Source organism: Loa loa, assembly GCF_000183805.2.
Source record: "Loa loa unplaced genomic scaffold supercont3.117, whole genome shotgun sequence".
Taxonomy (NCBI): domain Eukaryota; kingdom Metazoa; phylum Nematoda; class Chromadorea; order Rhabditida; family Onchocercidae; genus Loa; species Loa loa.
In genome coordinates this window covers 1-23,963 of record NW_018108297.1, presented here as the reverse complement: position 1 = coordinate 23,963, position 23,963 = coordinate 1, and the positions used below count along the sequence as shown (strand labels likewise).

General features: G+C 31.1%; 5 protein-coding genes across 5 annotated transcripts; 3 read left to right on the top strand and 2 right to left on the bottom strand.

Moving 5' to 3' along the window:
• Window positions 1–2,099: 2,099 nt before the first annotated feature.
• On the top strand, window positions 2,100–10,381 carry LOAG_04482 (hypothetical protein; the record flags this gene model as incomplete). Its single annotated transcript, XM_020446607.1, has 20 exons — window positions 2,100–2,110; window positions 2,173–2,482; window positions 4,491–4,592; window positions 5,010–5,123; window positions 5,268–5,399; window positions 5,689–5,833; window positions 6,155–6,216; window positions 6,433–6,603; window positions 6,836–6,940; window positions 7,181–7,329; window positions 7,418–7,553; window positions 7,684–7,747; window positions 7,929–8,010; window positions 8,309–8,398; window positions 8,834–9,044; window positions 9,181–9,285; window positions 9,407–9,517; window positions 9,598–9,702; window positions 9,803–9,940; window positions 10,175–10,381. 20 exons carry the CDS (start codon window positions 2,100–2,102, stop codon window positions 10,379–10,381), a joined length of 2,550 nt encoding a protein of 849 aa, XP_020303080.1.
• Window positions 10,382–13,570: 3,189 nt separating this feature from the next.
• On the top strand, window positions 13,571–13,887 carry LOAG_17709 (hypothetical protein; the record flags this gene model as incomplete). Its single annotated transcript, XM_020450371.1, has 2 exons — window positions 13,571–13,683; window positions 13,819–13,887. 2 exons carry the CDS (start codon window positions 13,571–13,573, stop codon window positions 13,868–13,870), a joined length of 165 nt encoding a protein of 54 aa, XP_020305957.1. The 3' UTR covers window positions 13,871–13,887.
• A 1,336-nt stretch (window positions 13,888–15,223) lies between these two features.
• Window positions 15,224–16,079, top strand: LOAG_04481 (hypothetical protein; the record flags this gene model as incomplete). Its single annotated transcript, XM_003140018.1, has 2 exons — window positions 15,224–15,454; window positions 15,957–16,079. The coding sequence occupies 2 exons, from the start codon at window positions 15,224–15,226 to the stop codon at window positions 16,077–16,079; spliced, it is 354 nt and encodes a 117-aa protein (XP_003140066.1).
• Window positions 16,080–20,968: 4,889 nt separating this feature from the next.
• LOAG_17708 (hypothetical protein) lies at window positions 20,969–21,230 on the bottom strand (the record flags this gene model as incomplete). The annotated part of the gene is made up of 2 exons (XM_020450370.1): window positions 20,969–21,164; window positions 21,196–21,230. 2 exons carry the CDS (start codon window positions 21,228–21,230, stop codon window positions 20,969–20,971), a joined length of 231 nt encoding a protein of 76 aa, XP_020305956.1.
• Window positions 21,231–21,509: 279 nt separating this feature from the next.
• LOAG_17707 (hypothetical protein) lies at window positions 21,510–21,671 on the bottom strand (the record flags this gene model as incomplete). The annotated part of the gene is made up of 1 exon (XM_003140017.2): window positions 21,510–21,671. A coding segment is annotated over one exon (162 nt), but the record flags the coding sequence as incomplete, so codon positions are not given.
• Window positions 21,672–23,963: the final 2,292 nt, after the last annotated feature.

Below are 23,963 nucleotides of genomic sequence, written 5' to 3'. Positions count from 1 at the left end.
TGTGTGTTGTGTGTGTGTGTGTGTGTGTAGTGTGTGTGTATGTGTATGTGTATATGTGTGTGTGCATGTGTGTGTGTGTGTGTGTGTGTGTGTGTATGCTTCGTGGTGAAGATTGATATGAAAACGTCATATGGTATTATCGGTTGTAGATTTATGCTTGCATAAATTAGTCTATAAATAAAATCCGGATATGTTAGGCATGCTTCTCATTTTATCAAATTGCTATAAAACATCCTATTTTTTTCCAGAAATTTCATTTCAGATATGACTTGGATCATTTAATTTACCTTACAATTAAGAGGAAAAAGCAAAAAGAATATGTCAAATTTCCATTTGCTCAACCACAATTTTAAGCTAATCCAACACTTTTTATATTCATGAAATCCATAAACGATTTGCTATGTAAAGAAAAAAAAATCCAGTAGTTGCAGTCATTTCTATAAATGAAAATTTATCCCAAGTTTTCGAAATTAAAACATTGAGAAATAGAAATAAGTTTCAAGTTATTCTTTATTCAATTAAAACAAATAAATCATCAAGCGATAATACAATTTCTTCTATCAAAGGACAAAACAAATTTCACATAAAATATTTGAAAAATTTAGAAAGGTAGTGGTAGAATACCAAGCAAAGTTGGTTTCCTAGCTTAAAATTGATAAATAATATGTTTGTGGGAAGAATGGTATTAATCTAAGAGGCTGTTGGGTAATGAATCTTTCGAGAGATTCTCAGTCCGAGTGATGATGTTGTTGGAGCATTCAAGTGGCAAATCTTATGAAAATAAATTCATTTTATGTTCAACGATATGTATATCTGAATTGACACTCACATGTTATACATACGTTTAAAAAAGAAAAGAAAAAATGAAAAGAATGCTAGAAAGCATTGGAATAAAAAAAGCAGCATGCAATCAAATGGTAGGCATAATTCATAACTTAATCGAAAAATGTCTATGAAACAAAAACGAATAAACTGCTAATGGTAAGGAGTATGGTAATGATAAAGGAAAGAATGTGAAAGGTGGTATTAGCTTGGCTTAAATAAAATAAATAAATAAAAGAAAGCAGCACTCCAAAAATGGAAAGAAAAAAAAGTTTTTGCTCATTTATTCTTCAGGATGCTTTTGACATTTATTTATTTTTGCAATTCAACAAATGAATATATCGATATGAGGTACCTTATCCTGATTACTGATACACTTTAATGGAGTTTCTCTTGGTTTTGCTTTATTGCTGTAATTGTTTAAAACAGCCAAAACACACACAAAAACATACGCATATATTTATGCATTTAAAAAAAAATGTTTCGCTTTTTTTTTTAGTGAAAAGAAAATAGGAAAGCTTAGAAATGTATTTATCAGCTGGGCTTCCTTTTAAATATGTTGACATCGATAAGCATGGTGACAGTGTGTGTATTTGTGAATAACACCGAATATGTGCGTGGTTGTTATTTTAGCCTTGGCTTAGTTCTCCGTTAATTGGTACCAGTTACCTTTCATATTCTTTATTCTTATCTCTTCGCAATTTCCTTATCAAATTGGCCATTTCGGTCAATAGTTACATCAGGTTCCATTTTTCCGAACAAATTAAAATGTTCATATCCCACCGGATGATATAAATATATATTTCCATGTAAATATATCGGTTGTGCCGATCTATTTTCCTGTCAACTACTCCTCCCTCTATCCTTCCCTATTTATCTCCTGAAATGTCTTTTGTTTATTGCATTCATTGATGGGCCTAAGATTGGACCCTTAAAAGGCCTCTTTCGCAGTTAATCAATCAGAATTTTATCTTTCCCTCTGAGTTGCTTTTACAACGGTCAAACATCTACAAAGGTATCCTTATTAACGTGACATTCTTGCGTAAACCATAGATTGGTTTTTGGATAAAACAGGTGATAAACGTTTAAACTAAAGTCTCACTAGAGTAAGCGATTGTTTAAAACATTCGAAAGAAGCTGTAAGATGACCCACTGACTCAACATGCCCTAAGATACTACATGGAAGCGTATTATCTTCACTATCATCTTCCGATGTTTGATTTTTGTTACGGAAGCGTGTGTGTGATAAGGATGCGTGAGCAGGAAAGTGTATGTCGATGATTGCAAGGTTTTGTTGTTCCTGAATTCTGGATGGCATCGATAATGTTAGCTATCGCATTTGTGTTGAAGGAGTACAGCATCGTCGTCAACGGCAACATCACGTCCGTTATTGCCATACGTAACGCACTATAGCGATTCGGGCTTCTCCAGTACGCTAAGCAGTGGTTCCAGTTGTTCGTTTCTCCCTCCACCACCACCCTATCGTGGATTCCGTGGTTCCACCAAACAACAGCATCGAATTCATCGTAGTTTGAGCGATTCAAAATACGGCTCAACAACTGAATGCCATCACATGAGACTTCCAACCGGTCTATGTGCTGGCAGTGTCAATTTACAAGAATTATGTCGTACCCCACGTGCTGGTAGTTGGACATCCAGAGTAAGTTCATTTTTTCATCTTCCATTTGTTATATTATCAACCGGGATCGTATCGTCTATCAATTGAAAATAATATATGCAGTATTTGCTAATTTATCATTACCTGTCTTCAACCACATTTGTTCATTACACTTCAATATGTTCATTCTTATTCAAATATCATTGCTATCTGTCCATTATGGGAAATGAAAAAAATGATTTCACTGCAAAAAGTCACAATGTAATCACAATTATTCATTTATTCATGAATACTTTTGAGGAATAGTTTCATATGAAGTGAGAATTGTAAAATGATTTGTAATAATTCAACAACGAGAAATTTTCTGACCAAAACAGATTGTTTTTGAAGATTTAAATTAAAAGAAACATTCTTTTTAGGTTGTTTTGATTCGATCTATTATAAAATTCTGGAATTTCAATTAAAGGCAAAATTCCACCGTTAAAGGGCTTCCTCTCTGGGATGGAAGCAGCCTGGGTGCTAATGAGTATTGATATTTTCTCGCGGATGGTTTTGCGCTTGCATTTAGGAAATGATCCTGGGAGTATGAAAGCAAAAACGGATTGGTTAACTATATTTTCAATGCTTAACATTATTTCATTATCCAAATCCCTATTTTCTGAGTTATCGTTTTTGTATCTTTTTTCTTTTTTCCTCTTCCTCTTTCTTTTTCCATTTTATTATTTCGATTTTTGAAATCGAATATTGAACTTACACTTTGAGTATAATTTATCTCTGGAATTTTTCACAGTTTTGATTGCAATTATTGCTCGAAATTTTTTAATTTATTAAATTTATATGATATTTTTACTATTATCTGTGCAAAAAAAAAGAAAAAAAATGTGCAGTACATTCACCAGAACTTTTTCATCACTTTTCTTTGACTATAGATAGTTCTGTGTATTCTGCAAGCATGATACTGCAGATGACTATGACTATTTTTTATTCAATTTAACTTTAGTTCGTAAGAAGTTCAATGATTTTAACTTCTTTTTTTAAATTACGGATTCCTCAGATTTTACAAGTAAAAAGCAATGTAAGCCTTACTTTGATTACATCTCTTTATACTTTTCACTGATTAAATAATACATCAATTCCAATACGAAGATTGATCACAAATGATCTCATTACAGTACTTTACTAAATAAACGCCAATTACTGTTCGTGACCAAACCACCTTAACTAGTACTATTTGTTATGTAAGTTTTGAAACTGCAAATCCTCGGGGAGCAATTATTCTAAATGGTTGTTATTCAAGGCGGAAAGAGGTACGCAATATATGGAGGGATAAAAGTGGAAGGGTGTGAGGCATAACTCATTACGGCCGTAATGTGAAACGAATCATTTTTTTTTCTTTTTCTTTGTCAATGAAATTGCATTTTTGTTGAAAGAGGAAAACTCATCTCAGCTATATTATCTTTCACTAAAATTATTTATGCCTTTTTCTTTATTGCATTAAATTTAAAAGTTTTAAATCATTACTAATGAGTTCGGTGAAGGAGAAAAAGGAAGTGTTCAATTATTCTAATTAAGGTTTTGATTTAAAATTAATTAACTGTTTGATCAAAATATAACTTGAATTGATAAAGTGATGAAATTGGGAGGTAACGAGATGAATTAGTACTTAAAGTTTTTGGCGAAATTTTAAATTTAAGAATTCTTAATTTTTTTTTAAAGCAAGGAAAGATTGTTTTAGCAAATACGGCAATAAATGTAGATGTAATGAGAGGGTGCTAGAAGCAAAGGAAGACGAAATAGGAGGAAGATTCAGTTTGAATGACACAGCTGGTAACTTTTTTTTTGTGGCCACCGAATTTAGAGCCTGGGGATGAAGCAATAAAAAGATGGATTAGCGTGTCGTCATGAAGGATTTGCTACATTCGCATCATGTTTAAGCAGTTTCTACGAATTAGAATGTTAGCTAAGTTCTATAAATTTTCAACTTGAAATGAATTTTTCTTTTCAATTGTGCAGAAAATTCCGGATTTTACTTTTTTTTTTGTTTTTACAGAGTCCATCACCATCAATGTCAACAGTATCCTGTCCAGAATATCCGGAATTGCAGGAGAAATTGCATCGATTGGCAATGGCTCGTGATAGTTTGTCATTGCAGGTATGCATTGTGTCATTGTTGAGATGATTAAGATATTTGAGGCTGTCAAGTCTATACCAAAATGTTACGCTGTTAAAACTTCATATCAGTTTTAAGCAATTTGCTCCTCCTGATACTTACTAACCATAAAATCAGCTAAGTTAACTGTCCCATCAATAGTTTTTGCTTCTCGGGAATCACCTCAAACAATAATTGACTTATGTTTAATTATTGTGACTGCAGATTTGATTTTAACATAAACATATAATTTTGAATGAAAACTTTCCTTCACTTCGAAATTTTTTCTTTTTATAACAGCAGACCTTGCTAAAATTCCGAGAAATTATCATTACGGATTATTTTTTTCAATATTACCAAGTGCATTTGCTTTTTCAGTAAGACTTCCACGCAGCAATATATCTTATGAACAAACTTTAGGTAACAATATTAACAGAACAAGTCGGTGCTCAGAAGGAAAAAATACGTGATCTGGAAAATCTTTTAGCAACTAAAGCGAACAATTTAGATTCAACGGAAGAATTGCTGCAAGAAGTCAGTCTTTCATAATAGATTTCATTCGTTTTAATAATTGCAATCGTTTATCTGTCGGATTCTTTCATGGAGAATTTTTTTGCAAGTCTAAAATAAATATTTCAAAGCTTGAATTCCAGATTATGTCGAAATTTATTATTGTAGCGTGTCGATAGCAACGGTGACTTGGAGTCAAAAAAGTTGGACCTTTTAGCAGAAGTTTCAAAGTTGAAACTCAAATATGCTACCTTGGAGAAGGAAAAAATGGAGACAGAAAGGAAGCTTCAACTTTCGCAGGTTTATTTAAATTGGAATTTCAGATTATTTTTTCCACTGGAAGGTAATATTTTGAACATTATTTGCTATTTACAAAATAACATCTTTTTGAATTGCAGTATAGTTTTCTGGCTTTATCAAAAATTATGAGAGCGATTGGTTATCCCTGATGCATAATCAGTTATTTCATGCAAAACTGAAATTTTAAAATGAGTTCAGCTCACTCATAATCTATATTTTTCATTTTAGTTTAGCAGTGGTATATTTTATGATTTACAAAAAAGAAAAAAAAACTAAAAAAGAATTTCAGGCTGAGATTGAACATTTAAATCAAACAATGCAAAGTTTTGTCATGCAACATGGTCTCCCTCCACAGGTTTATAAGGCACAGATTCATGCCCAATTGCCATATCAGCAAGTGCTTGGTGGTAATGTCAGTGCGGAAACTGATCAAGGTTGGGAGAACATTAGTAATAAGCTCACTTTATCGGGCTAATAAATATGGTGTAGGATTTGCCTGGTCCTTTCAACTTAGTAATTTTGGGATTTTCGAGAATATACAAGATCGTAATCTTCCAGTAGACCTCTGTTAAGGAGCTCTTATCATTTGAATTTTGTCGCATTACTGATAATGGATTGTATTATTAAAGACAATAAGAAGAGGAGAAAAATTATTGTAGTAAAGCAATTTCCAGAGAACAAAAAAGTTGGATGAATGAGTTTTGTGATATTTCATGTAAATAGATTACTTAGTTTTCTGATAGTATTTTTTGCAGCAGCGGAGATGGTGCAATTACGAATGGCTGTACAACGACTTATTATGGATAATGAGCAGAAAGTTAGACTTTTTGAGTATTTCATTTACTTATAACCTTCAAAAACTTGAAATTGATTGAAAATTTTTTGCATGCATCCGACTACATAGTTCTAGGATGTTTTGATTGATTGAAATTCCGCATAATACAAATTTTCAAGCTTACAAGAAAAAGATACTCTATCAATTTGTACATTGATTGTTTATTTCCATGTCAAATTGACTGCTGTATTTTTGCAGAATATTCAAATTAGTTCGTTAAGAAATGCGTTGGATGAACATTGCCGTAATGGACGTGAAGGTGACGTTTGTGCAGCGCCGACGATCTCTCTGCCACGTTGTTACATTCAAAATAATTTTGAAACTTCTCAGCCGTTCGATATCAATACTCAACTTAGAAGATTACTACTTGTAAGTATCATCATTATCAAAGAAAATATTTCAATCCACCTTAAGATTTGCAAAAAATTTGAACAGTCCCAACTACATTTACATCAAGCAATATATTTTCCGCTATTCATTTTAGATATATTTAAATTAGATTTACCAAAGGGTAAATGTCGCAGACGTATTATAACATCATGCTAGACAAAAGCACAATTGTCTTTGACATATGTCTCCTAAAATCTTTTGATCTTTTTAGGATGACGCGAGCGAACATATTGCTCATTCTTCATCTTTTCCAACCAGTCTTTGTAGTGCCCAGCAGCGAGGTGCGATCTCTTCAAGAGCACCTTCAGCAGTGCAGGTTTAAAAATTCGTGTGTACTTTTTAGTTACAAACTGAAAGCAGAAAGTTTAGAAGATTCAAACTTAATGGTTTGAAATGAATTTAACTAAAGTTCAGCAATGATATGTTCTACAAATACTTTTCTTTTCTAACCTTTCAAAAGAAACTTATTTGCACAAATAACGTATCGATTAATCTCTAAATTTTTTAACGAAGCAAACTTATAGAGCTTAAGAAAATGAACTATGCTTTATTTCAGTCATCGTCATCCTATACCTCATCATTATCAACAGCATCACCGCAACATAGTTGGTCGAATTCGGGTACTCCAAGACTACAAACTAATTATGATCCTACCATCACTTTACCACCTCTTTCTTCTAGAGCGACTGGCCGTACTGCTCCAAAGTATCATTTTACGTGTCTAAAATATGAATTGTATGTTGATTTTGATTTCTGAAATCAAAAGACATTTCAAAACTTTAAACTCTTATAGCTATCACTCACCATCATCTCCGGCTGCTCGACAGTTGGCTGCTGAACTGGATGAACTGCGTCGTATTGGAAATGAAATGCAGCATAAGCATGATGCATTTCAGAATCCAAGCTTTTCCAGGTCGTTTACGCGCAAAGTAAGTGGGAATATCGGTCGTAATAATGTGTATAGAATGCTTGCGGAATCCCATTTCTTTCATATTTTGGTAAATCTTCAGTAGCTTAATGTGATTTATGTTTTTTTCTTTCTTTTTTTTTACCTTACAGGCTGCTTCAACTTTAACACTACCGCGTAAAAAGCTTTCTGCAGCATCTTCCGGAGGTATATCAGGTAAATCTTAATCTTCATTCGAGAATGTCAGTCCTTTCAACTGGACTGTATTGTATTAGTTCTTTCCTGACGAATCGATTTTCTAAAGTCTTAAAAATAAATATACTGCATAAAATTTCAGTTCTTTTGAGATCTATATTGATTGAAATTTCCGTATAATTCAAGTTTTCTTTTCTTGAAGCCGAAAGTGATGACGAAATAATGCGAGGGGTGCAGACGAGATCTTCCATTGAAATTGGAAAATTTAAACGTGGAAAAACAAGGTATGTTTAGAAATTATTTGCGATTTATTCAGCATGTTTCATATATTCTCATTGAAAAAATCAACAAATACCATCATACTTCCGTGAAGTACGTCCCACTGTATTAGCTCATTTAATCGCAACTGATACTTTTAACAAATGAGATGTCACTTTAAGTTAATATAATGGGGAAGAGAGAGGGAAAGGAGGAGGAAGGGGATGAAAAAGGAGGGGTATTTAAAACGACATTTGACAACACTTTTTGACCAAATTCAGTTATCGTTTCAATGAGGAATATTATATTTTATGTTAATTTCAGGTCTTCATTAAAGAATTTATTTGGCAAACTGACAAGAAGTGCTTCACAAGAAATTAGATCAGCTGATTTTCAACGTGCTGGTACCTTGAGGTTTGTCCTTTTTTCACTTTTTCAGTTTATTTTGAAAATTTTACAAGTTCTTGCAAAGGAATTAAATAACACGAGATCTTCCATTCATTCGGATTTATCTCGTGAGAAATTCTTTAACATTATTGATTTGCATTAGTTTTATATAAGGATATGATATAGATCAGGAATTTTATACTACTATCATATTGAATCTTATCGTGGGAAAAGTAATCCTAAGAATCGATTACAAGCAGGTGCGATATGATCTTATGAAGGGATTGAATATTGGAGCAAATTCTGGTTATGAATCGCGCTGAAATTTTTTTTGTTTTTTTTTGTTTTTTGTTTTTTTTTGTTTTTCATAATTTACCGCGAAACAATGTTTCTCAATTACTGTTCAAGTAGTCATTAGAAAATTCAAATGATTTACCAAACATTTGGAATTATGTTTTTCAGACCAGCACATTCAGCACGGATACCTATTTATGGACCAATATCTGGCGCCATAGCCCTTCGACCACCATTGCAGCAGTTTGTTGACTGGAGCAAAGAGCAAATTTGCGAATGGATGGCGGAAATTGGTTTCAGTGTTTATGTACCCGAAGTTGAGCGTTTTATACGGAGTGGTCGACATCTGTTGAATATGACTAATCAAGAATATGAAAAGGTTTTTGTTCAACTATTCAAAGCACAAATTTATCAAATTTAGCATGACAACGGTGTAATTTAATATAAGAGAATTTTATACGTTTAGTAAGTGGAATACTGAAACGTGTGCTACGGTAGAACAATTATATTTTCAGGAATTACTAATGAGGAACCCATTACATAGAAAGCGTTTGCGTTGCATATTGACTAGTATAAGTCGTGGTGTTAGAGATTCTGCGGATCGTATGGATTTACATCAGGTAATTGAAATTTGTTAAAAAAAAAGAACGAATTCCCACTTTTGTTAGTTGATGACTTATCATTGGGATTGAAATGCTTCATCCTGAAATTAATTTAATCGATTTAATTTTGTATTTGAAGGTGTTGTTATGGTTAGACGACATCGGGATACCACAGTATCGTGAAAGTATGGCTGAAAATATGATTGACGGCCAAATGCTAACACTGCTAACTGCACAAGATTTGATCGAAGTAGGTTTAAGGATTTCTTGACTCGGAAATGAAGTAGGAAATCTAACTGAGTTAGATCTTTTCGCATAAAACTATTGCAGATGAAAATCACTTCTGCTCTTCATCATGCGACAGTTGCTCGCGGTGTACAATTCCTACGATCGGTTGATTTTTATTCAAATCGTTTGGAAAGAAGATTCAATCCCGTGAGTGGTCATTTTCATTATTCGACAATCAATTGGACAAACATCGTATGTCTACCAGCTTTAATGGACATAAATAATTCATTCCGGATGCTTTTTTCAGGATTTAATCCACAAAGGAGCATGTCCGAATGAAGTAGAACGATGGTCACATCATTGCACGTGCGAATGGCTGAAAGCAATTGATTTAGCTGAATTTACACCTAATCTTTTATGTGCTGGAATCCATGGTGCACTAATGGTGGGTTTTGTGGAAATTTAGTGATAAAAACTCGCTGATAAGTGATATAAGTAGGATTTTTCCCTTTACCTGAATTAGTATCAGCAACCGTTTCATTTGTTACCATTTCCACAGCATTTTTATTATTTCACGGAGTATTAAAAGTGCTTTGCCTTGAAATTTTGTAAGATTTAAGCTTTGAAAATAGATTTACCATCTTGTTTTCGAGAATTCAACTTTGCTCTTTTCCTACAGGTGCATGAACCAACTTTCACTGCAGAAACATTAGCTGAAGTATTGCAAATGCCTGCTCACAAAACGCTTCTCCGACGTCATCTGGCAACTCATTTCAATCAGTTATTAGGTCAAGAGGTCATTAGTCATAAGCGAGCTGTGCTTGCACAACCACTCGTTGTCCAAATGTCTCCCTTATTGAAAATTAAGGCAAGTTACAACACTTAGATTTACCACTTGCAATTTCTATGTTAAAAATTAAGTAGGCACCACAACGATTAAATTGAATTGAAAATTTAGTTTTTATTATGACACATTAAATGAAGTAATTATTCGCATTAGGAGAAATATAATTTTCTCTTCATCTTTTTTTTCCGATTTACGATCTTAGCGGATGTTAAATGATGTAAAGTTTCATTTTTCATTTAAATGTGCTAAAAGAAAACTTTGAAACCTCGCAAGAATTTTCTTTTTGCTCCGAAAGATATCGTTACATTCATTTGTGAAATTTATCTTTTTTACAACAAATATCACAAAATTTATCATCCTGAAGAATTTTTACTATTTTTATAAATTTTTACGACTCTTATCTATGAAAACCTTCAAAAATAAACACGATTTTCATTTCAGCTCCTTAAGAAAGGCTTTCTTTTGTCACGTAAGAAAGGAAAAAATGAGGTATACGTTGAGCCAGACGAACCAGTCTGTCCACCTACTGATTCAAAATCCATCTATAAAAAACAGGTTTGCGATTTTTCTTCTGCCATTATGTTTTTCTTAAGGAAATCAGGGACGTATTTCTTTGTCGGATATCATACATCTTCCGCTATATTCAAATCCCAAATATTTGCAGCTTGTTCATAAAATTTATTTGCTTCAAAAGAGATTATGTTACTTAACTATCAATCCATTTGAAAATATTTTCCTTTACTCCGCTTTATCTCCCCCTCTTTTTCATGATTGCGATCGTCATCGAAACTTTTGATGAAAGACGATAATTTCGAAATTCATTTACTGGGCGGTATGAAGACCGCAGGTAGCCCTTTAAGGGTCACAGTATCCGATTTTTACAGGAGTCGTTCTTGCAGATTTCGGTTTATGGGATAGTGCAATATTGATTATCTACCTTCTTGAATAGCAATTAGAGGAATATATAAAAAGATCATGAAGGTACAGGAAAGCTGAAAGAAAAGTTAATATTTTACTTATGTGCATATTAGATTGGACTTTGGCTTGATAAAGAAACAGGAATGCTTGCTAGAAAGATGAAAACCTAATATAATCGGTTATCTTATCAAAATATATAAGAAAATACAATCTTGAAAGCGATCATACCTATCATATCTTGCTTTTAGATTACGGAAAGTATTCTGGATTCACTTGAATCATCGAACGTATAGTACCTTGCTTGGCTGCTTGAAGCTTCTTTTCCTTTTTGATTGTGCTCAATGCGACTGGTTTATCCCGAATTGGTGTATTTATATCAAGTTTTACGATTTATGTTTAAATCTTTGTTTTAATATCCATCTTACACTTTCCATCCGATTAAAGTAACTCCACGTAGAATTTATGAATTCATCATATCCCAGTAAAATTTCCTCGATTCCATTCTTGTCTTTTGAACTTTCAGAAGGTGCAAATTATTTATCAAGTGTTACTTTGAATTTTGAACTGTTGTAAGCAAAGGTAAATTTATTATAGGATTGTATAAGTTACTTGCCTAACCACTTACTCGTTTACCTGCCCAGATGCCAGCTGATTAAATGTTCTTTTTCTATGGCAACATTTATCATTTATTGGTTCTGTTTGCTTCTACTTCTAATCTGTACTAATATTTTGATAGTATTTTGTGTCGTTTAGCTGAAATTAATTATTATTTTCGACATATTTCCTTCATTGTTACATCACATTAAACTGTTAGGTATTAATGAGTTAGTTTTAAAGAAATCGTAATGTTCATTTCAGTATACAATTTGAATTAAAATTCGATTATCTATTGTTAACAAACTTCCAAATGATCGCTTTCATATTCCTCTACAAGGGGTCATTTTTTAGTGGTAATGAATTTTTTCGTGCAGTGAGCGAGATTTTAAGAATTGTTCTATATAGTCATCAACTGTTCGATAGTAAGGGATTGTTTTCTAAAGACAAAACGTTGAAATCTGACCAAAAAATAAATAAAAAATTGGCAATTTTGTCAGCTGTTGTTACCTTATTAATATCAATTCGTTTTTTCTTTTTTAATATTTAAACTAATATTTTTGTAAATTTTTCCATGTTATTAATGCATTGCAATATTTGTCACAATTTCGAAACTTCATATTTTTCCCTTTTTTTTGCTTCGCTTTGATAACTATAATTTACGAAAAAATTATATTTGTTTGTATATTTGATATTTTGCATATGTTTTGTCCATAAAAAAAATACATAGCTATATTGGCTTTTATCATATCATTTACGTGTCACATCTCATCCATTCACATCTTTCCCCTTTGGTTTATTCTCATATATGCGCTACAAATTCAAACATTGTGAGGTTTGAATGTAATTTGAAGCGAAAACTTGTTTCTCACCAAAATCTCACACCATCAATGGATTTCAAAGTTTTAAAACTTGGGGATTGTTCGATCATTATGAACTTTATTGCAGTTAGTTTAGCACTAAATGATTGCAATGACCTATTTACAACTGTTAACCCATATGGCTCTTTTTTCTTATCTATTCAAGCAAATTATTGATAATTTGAAATTCTAGATTTATAGTTTTGCGTCAGCTTTTTTATGGTATCTTCAAAGCATAATCAACTTTTAACACGTTCATGTTTATTAGTATTAGGACTGGATGGATTGACAAATTCAAATTTATATTAATTATTTATGGTGGGGTTTGACATACGCATGTTACTGATAATCAAATTTCTTTTGATTGTCAAACTATGTTGGTATTTCAAAGTGAACTTGAACATTTTGAAGAACATATTTTGTTATTACTGCTGTAACAACTAATTAGGGTGAGCAAATACGGGGGAGAGAGATATCCTGATAGCGGTAATCTCAAATATGGCATTATCATCCTATGTATGAGAGTTATCAGAAAGATTTCCCATTTCTCGTCTTTCTTTCCTTCAGTGCTTCATTTCATGGAATGTTACCGTTCTTTCATCAACAATCCTCAATTCGGATTGTAATTTTTAATTTTGCTTCCGACAAGTTTTCATGCTTAGTGCATTTAAATATATGGAAAAAAAAAATGAAATTTCATTTTGGATTCTGGTAATGCAATGGTAGTAATCGTATTAAATGGAAAAATGAAGTCTAATTTCGATTTAAAGTTTAATTCGAAATTTCCAATCTTTTGATAAAAGAAATGTTCCTGGCATTATTGGTCCAGTGATGTTATCTGGTGTACAAAAAAAGCATGGATCAACTGGAAATGCCTAATTCAGCAATGACCCAACAGCTATTTAGCATTCCAAGAATTTCGCAAGTGATAAGAGATAAGATAGAACGGAATCCTGATACAACAATCTGGTATGCTATTATCTTTTTTTTCTTCCTGGTACTTAATTTAATTAAAAATTTACTTGAACATTTCGTCTGTAGCAAACCAGTTTGAGTTACCCCTTTTCAATAATTAGCGGCATGCTTAAATCAAATATATTTCAGGAATGTGGTTTCATCAATATTCGGAAAACGGTCTAGTCAGCTAGATTGTTAATCCTAATCAAATTTGTTTCATTGCTAACATATGAAAATTCAGAATTTTAATGATGAAATGATGATATTTCCGGAATGTTCACTATGCCACAAGGATATACAAAGTTACTCGGATTTTTCCGGGTGGCTACTAAAGTTGAACTGAATCACAATAATCGTTTGCTGAAGCCAAAATCAGGAACTAATTCTTTTAATGAGCTCATAAAAAGGAAATAATTTTCTCATCTTAATCCGAAAGTATTTCTAATTTCTTAGTTTAAAAAAAAAAAAAAAACACATCCTGAAAACGCACGTACGATCTCACGTATCCCACGTTATCCCACGTACGATTTCTACATTTGAATTTAAATTTCATGGGAATCTCCCTGAAATATAATTGAAAGGGTTTTAACTGAAATCAAATTAGATTTCGTCAGCACAGCACAAAAGCCCAACAATGAAACCAGTTTTTTTTTCTTTCCTCAAATGAATAAATCCGGGAAGAGTATTTAAAAAAACCGTAATACGCATTTCATAATTTTCTTTTTTTAATATATTACCCTGCATCCTTGAAGCAATTCTCAAATGATTTTAGATTTAAGTCACAAATATCAGCCTGTGAATCTCCAAAATTTGCATTTCGATCATTCATTTCCAGTATCTGATAAAAATTTCTTTTTCAGCCAACTTTTCTTTGGTGCTGACAGCAATCATTAATAAGCTGAAGGAGCAAGTAACTATTCGTGAATGGACGACATGTCAAAGATGAGACCAGAATATTCGAGATTCGAATGCTTACTCATCTCGGAGATCTCTAAAGATATTGATAAGTAGCCAATAATGATACCAGCGTTATTATCAGTATCATTTGGTATTTTTGACGGTGTTAGCATATGTTTGTGATCTATGACATAAATAAGAACCCGAATGAACCGGAAAGGATCTGCTTTGAAGGTAGAATATCGAATGATTCTAATGAACATGTAGATATAGACATGTAGATGTTGAAGAACTAATGAGTGGTGTGGTTAAGTAGACCCTCCGAATTAACGACACAACAGTCACTGGTGACATCTACCATCTACCATCTAACCGCCCAAACATTTTGATTGTAACTTTTTCTTGAATTTTGTTATGAATAGCAAATTTCTCGTGCTGCAAAAGTTCATCCAAGTAAGCATTCTGAATTATCCAAATAATCATTCCATTTATCATCTGTTTTTTTCTTTTCATTCTTTTAGTTCTTTCGACTGTTGTTTGTTAAGATAATTTATCATTTCTTTGATTGATTAGGAATTGATTTGCTGATAAGCCAATCAAAGTATGGCCAAAGTTTATCCCTAAAAGAATTTAATGTTTTTAGAAATCACCGCATATGAAGTTACACTATCTTCATAAACATAATTTGAATTATATGACCAGAAATTATTATTCAAGAAGTCCTCCAACTTATCATGTTTACACAAGTGACCTAATTAAGCCCTGCACATTTCCGGATTATGACACTCATTCTATCGTTTCAAATGATCCTGTCGGAGAAGAGTCATTAGAGACGGCGCTAATTCCATTGAAAATTTGGCTTGAAATAGAACCTAATTTGACAGAAGTTCGTGTTAAATGTTTATATTTTGTCTGTAAATGAAAAATTTTCCAAAATTGTAAGAGTTAATCAATAACGTTTTACTTATTTCAACAGAATCCGTCTTATGAATATGTTGAATTTCAGCGTTGAGATTTTTGCCTCATCAAAAATCTTTCACATCTATGCGTCATTCAAAGTTATGCCGCCTCTCTACAATCGTAATTTTATGGACGTAATTCAAAAAAAAAATTCAACTACTCATGGTTTTATGTTTTTTTGCTAATTTAAATTGATTTTTCTTCACTAAATTCTATTGAAAGTGACATAAAATGACGATGACATGAATTTAACTTATTTAATTAATGCGATTTAACCTCAACTTACTTGTAATTCTCAATTTAACCTCCATTTTTTTTTTTTTTTTGATAATATTAATTTCATTTTTTGCTCCGTTTTATGGGACCGAAAAAAAGTGCAATCATCAGATAAGTGCGATTCTATTGAAGTGGATTCGAATAAACTTAAGGATCGTTGGGTTCAATCACTTTTGTCCGTTTCGTTGCAACTCACATTTCAGAGTCGTATCGCCGAATTGTTCGGTGGTACCATCGATTTGGTGCAATTAAATTGCTCGACTATTGAATATTAGCTATTTTTTAATTAACTTTGAATTTATCACTGCAATTAATGAAGCATAAGTTGATAAATTAGTCTTGTAGAGTAAAGGTATGGTGAATTATACGAGCAGCATTTGTAAAGTTAAATATTGCAAATGAATATTGAACTTTCGAACTTCTAATTGGATTTTTTTTTTTATCTTGAAATAATGAAATAACCTTTAGCGTAAAATGTTACAGAAGTTCACATGAACTTTCCAATGGTATGGTTAACATGGAATAAACTATCAATTTTAGACTACTTTTGAAAAAAAAGAAAGAACTCGATTTCCTAATACTCATGAATCTGGCAAATTTTCCATAATCTTTTACTTGTCATCAGCAATATCTAACAGTTTATCTATTATCAGGATTATCCGTTCATCTAGTACAACACGTTTCTTAGTGATAGAGGGATGATATAACAGATACGACTTTATACTTTCTGAAAACTGTTTGTGATATCAGTCGTTTAAACACCCCACTTTAATTGTGTCTACTAATTAACCAACTGAGTACTATATACAAATTACTCATAACTATGCACATCCGTATTGTATTTGAAATTTTATCAATGCAAGAAATAGATTAGACATAACAAATTGATTTTATTTGGACATTACAAATCATACATTCTGAACATCATATTCAAGTTCGTTATTTTATTTCTTCGATTTGTTACAATTATCTCACTCTTTCATTACATTTCTGTAAAATTAATGATGTATTAATCAGGAATTCAACTTCATCAAGTTTCCATATCATATTTTAAGGAAGAGACTAAGGAATTATCAATGAACATCGTTATTGGTTGAACATTTGATAAGCTAATAACAACTCATACATCATATTTCAATTAAAAGGTAAAATTAAAAAAGTGAATGGTAAAATTGCACAAATACTAATAAATGGATTCAATGATCGAATTATTTCAGATAACCAGTAATTTTTATCAATTTATCTAACTGTTGTCTTTTTAAAATGAGGTAACTTTTGTAATTTGTAATATTATTTTTCTGAATGGTTTTTTCTTTTGTTTTCAATCTGATGAAATCTTAGAGTATAAACAAACGTATAACGAATGAATTTAAATTTCAACCTGCATACTTACTGAAAGTAGATGAGTAGGAACTGAATAATTACGGATGAGCATATGGTAATTGTCGATGTTAATGGTACACCTTTTTCTTTTTTTTTTAATTTTATCTTGAAATAAAATTTTGTAAATACAGTAAAGAAAATTTCCGTTAAATGTTATAATAACTTATTTCTGATTTGGTAGTAAATTCATTAAAACTCCAATGCATCTTCATGTAGTGATTTTCATTTTCAAATTTAAATTTTACAAATCAAAGGATGAAACTCTTTACAAGTTACTCTTTTCTTGCAAATTTAAAAAATCAATAATCCTTGGATTCAAGATGTGAACTTATTCCTTTTTATTTTCAGAATCATATCATCCAGCACGAGTATTTATTGAAAATCCTGGTATATTTTTTTTGTTCAATCAAGCCGAAAACTTTTGTATTTTCTTCGACATGTAAGAATTTTTTAAAAATCATCATGGGAACTTGATATTTTCCGTGGTTTCGGAAATTAGAATTGAGCTAACTTTTGTTAACGAATATCTAATGATAATTATTTTTGGATTAAAACCAAATAATCTCAGGTTTGAATTAAATTATTTGACTGGAACCAGTTCTTTTAGGTTCTGCTCCTTTTTTTTTCTGGAAAATTATTTCACTTCCAATGAACATGGTAGCAAATGAAATTTTATCTAATTATTGACAATGGATAGCAGTTGATAAGTTGGATCCAATAGATATGCATATTAAGCCATGTTTCACATAATTCTGAATAGTTATGTGAGAAATTATATTATTGTTTAGCAAAATGTGTCGTTAATATTATTGTCTAAATGTTTCATTCAATTTTATATTTATATGTTAAAAATTTTAATAAATTTTGTTGAAAGTTTGTAGTTGTGAAAAGACAATAACATTCGGTTTCAAATAATTTAAACAGGCTAATTTGCAATTTAAATATTTTTGGCTTTTTGACTTTTACTCAAAATTCATTTCATTTTTTTTTTAAACTTTAATTTCAAACAAAGCATTTGTTGTTTGTTGTTTAAAAGGTAGGTGTTCGGAGTCGTTTTTCAGCAAAAATGTCAACGGGTTGTCATTTTACCACTGTATTATGATGATAATAACGAAATTCATTTGTTCATGTAACGAAAAAAAATGAAACAGTTCACAGTGTACTGTAATAGTTTACTAAACAATTGAAGCTAGTAAAATATTAGTAAAATATTTTTTTTATTTGGAATTTGCTTTTTTTGGATCAAAATTCGCGAGATATTATTTGTTGCGATAAAAACTCAGTGAAAGAGAGGGAAGGGGAAGGAGGAGGAAAAAAAAGAAGGCAAGAAAGAAAAGTTTAAAGACGAAAAGGGAACAAGTATAAATTGCCATTCAAAAAAAAAAAAGATTTCCATTAGCATTTATGAGCTATTTTTGTTGAAATTTACTCAATGCACTATTTCGTCTTCCTCTGCTAGCAAAAGTAATTCACAATTTTATTCTGAAATTAAGGCGAAACTTGCGGGTTAATTTGATTTTTACTCTAAAGGGAACTGAAATTAACTCATTGCAAATTCATTGCAATCCTACCACAACAACATTTAGCACTAAAAGCTTCATTTGCTATCAAATTTGATGCTAGCAAAGTTTAATTATAAGATGAAAAGTCAAGTCAAGCAATATTAATGAATTTAACACAATGGAAATGGAAAGTTAAAGCATTGCAATATGCATAACAGTTAATAAACAAATGAATTTAGCTCTTAAAATAATTGACAACTTTTTATAATTTTAAATTTAATCTATGGTTGTCCTGCTTCATTGCCAAAAAAAAAAAGAACAAAAAAATTTTGAATCCACTGAATTATAACCATTCGTCATGTGATTAATCATTGAAATTGATCCTAGTATGACCAAAGATGATGCCAGAAAAAAACAAAAACAAAAAAGGAAAATTAAATTTTGAAATAATATTTGGTATCTTTTAAAGAAAAAAAAAAATTGGATAATATAGTAGTAATAGCGTTCATTAGAAAGTGATTAAATATGAATCAGAATTACATGAATGTGCATGCTTTTATTGAAAAGATGAATATACTACTAGTATGACCAAAGATGATGCCAGAAAAAAGCAAAAAGCAAAAAAAACAAAAACAAAAACAAAAAGGAAAAAAGGTTTATTGAAAAGATGAAGCAAAATGATACAAATTTTTCTTCTTTTTCATCCTTTCTTTTTTATCATTTTTTTTGGAGTAAATTTTTAACAGCAACAGTTTAAAATGGCATAAAGAGGAAGGAACGGTTCGTCCTAGAATCTTGAGTGACAAGTCTTGATGAATAAAGAAGAAATAACGGTGACAGTTGTACCACCATCAACCGTGACTGATGTTCCTTCATCTTGATGCAGGAAGCAGAAGCAGATGCTAGTCCGGAAGTTAAAAGAATTTAAAAGAACAAAAAAAAAAATAGGAATTTTTATAACCTTGCAATATTTTTTTTGATGAAAAAAGACGAAAAAGAAAAAAATGAGGAAAAGGAAAAAGAAGCAGAAACTTTGTTGCTGGAAAAATTTTCATGAAAACAGTTATCTTTTGTTCATTTATTAACTTTTTCTTTTTAAACAAACAAAAACAATACATTCATACATTGCAGAAAAAAAGGAACATACGGAAGATGCCAAATTTCTTAAAGAAAAAGCTACCGTACGCTTTGTGCGAAATTTTAGTATATTTCAATCAGAAGAAATAGTGATTTTTTTTTCACACTTTAAAACTTTTCAACTTTGCTGAAACTGACACTTTATTAATGAAATAACCGTTTAAAATGCGGTATTTAAAAAAGAAAAGTGAAATTCTGTTATTTTTCTTCATACTTTTATTTTAAACAATGACAATCTGATCATTTCATAACTATCTCTTATAGTGTAAAATTTAAATACATCCAATTTTGTGAAATTCAAAATTCACAAATTGTTGCAACTGCAACTGCTCTGTATGAAATTATTCGGCAACAGCATTTCATTACAGATTTAAAAGTATTTCAACAAATTTTCTTTCAATGCAATCAGTACTTTTGCTATCAAATATTGATTAATCGCTAAAAAAAATTATTATTGCTATTTGATATTAGCTGTCAAATGCTTATTTGTTGTTATCAATCATCTATATTATTCCTTTTGATAAATTGAATTCGATTAGAATTCAAGCATGAATTGTAATCAATTCAATTTATTCATTATAAAAGTTGAAGTATAAAAATGGTATCATAAGTTCTCTCTCTCTTTTTTTTTTTTCTTTAGCTCAAACAGAAATATTGCGAAGGTATTTTATTTTATAAATTAAATTGGAAAATTTCGTTGCTATAGCTAAAATATTGTCACTAAGCAGTGCATGAAAGGATCCATTAAATGCATTTTTTTTTTTTAAAAAAAAGTATTCATTCTTCATCTTTCAAAATTTCACTTCTTTTTCTTAATATCGATTTTTTTCTGTTTATTCCTTAAAAAATTTTTGTTCGTTTTCTCTTCTCCCCTTATTAATTCTATACATTTTAATTAATTGCTGTTATCAATGGTTAAAATATATTTTTGATTGCATTTTAATTTTGATTTATATTTTTCAATATTGAATTTTAATTTATACATCTAATATGATGAATACAAATGTCGAAATAATTCGATAATTTCTCTTTTGATTATGACAGCAAATAGACGATAAGATAATGATAATGGATTGCGGATTGGATATGATTGGTTGATGATGAAAATATATTGCGGTAGACTAAGCTATTCAAATGATCCATTACGAGTATATGAGATAGTTTATGCGCAACTGCTCAACTGTGAATGACCACTCGACCTGGTCCACTTCACCCTTACCTCTTCCTCCTTTTCTCCCTTGGCTATTCATATTGATGATTGACATCCAAATACTACTACTACTACTATCATCAGCATCATCATTACTACTACTACTACTACTACTACTATTACTACTACTAAAGCTAATACTAATACTATTACCATTACCTGGTCACATAATGAACCTTCGTTGTGTATGTCATAAAGCTAATGTCCTATCATCTAAATGCCCACTTCATCTCGTCCTTCTCGTTTGCCTTTTATCCCTTACCTCCCTTCCAAAATCACTTCAATTCTCAAACGCCCAAAGTGACGAGAAAAAGTCCAATTGAGAAGGACAAACAACAAATAATATAAAGTGTAGCTCTCAGAGAGAGGTGACACATAAAGCGAATGGATTGGAGGTCTTGACAAAGTCTTCTTTCCTCCGGTCACGGAAGTGCGCCTGTTCGTTCCCCTTTTTCAACCTTCTCTATCTCATCTTAACTCCCTCCTCCATCTAAATCATCATCATCATCATCATCATCATCATCATCATTATCTTCATCATCATCATCATCATCATCATCATCATCATCATCATCATCATCATTATCATTATCATTATCATCACTATTATCATTATTACCATCACTACTGCTACACTAACACCACTAAATACCACTGCTCCCTCAATGAGCAGGCAGGCAATAAATCATTTTTATACAAATGGCCACTTTCACGCTATTTATCAGTAAAAAAAAAAAGAAAAAAAAAAACGGGCAAGGTTATTTCAAGGCATTTCCCTTATTAGTGTAACTTTCTTGCTATTAGCATCTTTTTTGCAATTACTTTTTCTTCATTAATTTTAAATTTCCATCGTATCATTTTCACTTCATCGTTTACCTTTTACCTTTCCCATTTATTAATATTATAATTGGAATAATTAATATTATGATACAAATTTCCTACCTTATATGCTAATGAATAATGCAATATATCTTGTCCACTCTTCATTTGTTTCATTTCATTATCATACTTTGATCTGTGTCATGTTCATTGTCGCCAACGGAAAATGATAAATTACAATTCAGCCAATTAGTCTTCTATCTTTTTATCTAAGCAGTTTGAAGTGAATGGATATCTTCCAGATAATTACTAAGTGCCTACCTATAATTAATAATTAAGAGGTCAAATAAATGGTGCATTTAAATTTCCACAAAAAAGAAAAAAGATCAAGGTTTTTTTTTTTTATAAAATTATTTTGAAGGGATTACTAATAGTACACCTGAAATAATTGATATTTTTTTTCACAAATGTATCCAAACAAACATTTGCATTTATAGTTTTTCTTTTTTTTTATTCAAACATTATTTGAATTGTAGTAACCTTAGAATGAAAGAAATTGTAATGAAATAATTGTTGAGGGAAGTAGTTGCAAGCAATATTTTACTTTCACTGATTTATTTCTCTCCAATGAGACAATGACTGATAACATTGTTTACCTAATGAATGAGGATGTTATATTGCAATGTCATCGATGATTAAATGTGATGGTTATCATCACATCACAAATTAATTATCAGCAAAAGAACACTGACTACAAAGTATAGAATTGTTGTTGACAGATTTTCTTACATTAAAGGCGGGTAAGTGTTAACAATAACAGTAATAATGATAATAATAATAATAATAATTAATAATAACGATAACAAGAAGCAATATTAACAACACCTAGCAATAGCATAATTTTAATAAGGATGCAAATTGATGATACATTATCATCAAACGAAAAGTGATGATAATGATAATTAGGAAGTATAAGTACGGATGGATCAAATTTAATCTGAAATCAAAATGATTTGAAATCAAATCTGTAATCACTCTTTCATTGTTTAAAATATTAGAATAAGGAGTTAACTCAATTGAAAGCTACAAGTTTGTTTTGAAATCTTAAGCAGTATAAATCATTTGCACTCCTTAAATCAACAATCGTTAATTAAGGAATGATGTCACTGACAATATGTATGTATGTAATAATAAGTACTTCATGGTGATTAATGATTTGATGAATGTGTGTGTGTGTGTGTGTGTGTGTGTGTATGTTTGTGTCTGTCTCTATGTGTGTATGTGTGGTGTATGTGTGTGTGTTTGTGTCTGTGTCTGTGTGTAAGCGAAAGTGGAATATAGCCGAAGACACTTATAAAGATACTTATAATGAAGAGGACCGATGAATGGGATATTTTGTTAGGGACATTTACGGGAAGGTAAGTAAGGACAGGATACGGACAATGGATAGTTTTAGATATACAATTAACAATCCAAAATGCTTCCTGAATGAGCTTCCTACGGTTAACGGTTAACACCTTACAGATTTAATGGACAGCTGGCCATCAGGTCCATTCTTTTTTCCCAACGAAACAAGCAGATCAACAAATAGCCAGAGATACAAAAAATAAATATATATATACACATACACACACACACACACACACACACACACACGCACACATACACATACACACATATACACACATACGTACACATACACAACACACACAGAGATGGACAGACAAACACACAATTATGCGAAATGAAGACAGCAATTCTCAAAAAAAATTTTTTCTTGAGGAAGAATATCGAAATTTATTGTCTTTCTTAGAAGATTAATTGTTTTCATGCTACATTCACAAATTATTGCCCTTCAGAATGCTTTATAGGACATTTTGGTCCTTTTAATTTTACCTTCCTTTTCCTCTTTCTCTTTCTCCTCTTCTTCCTCTTCCTTTCCTGTTCATCCTCTTTTTTTTGATCGAATAATTTTGTGAATGAAATGTTAAAAAATTTTGCCCTAATTAATCATCTCATTAATAACAAGTTTTGATCTCTTCTAAAACCATCCTAAAATTAGCATATTATAATAAAATCTAAACATATTGCTCACACTATTATTATTA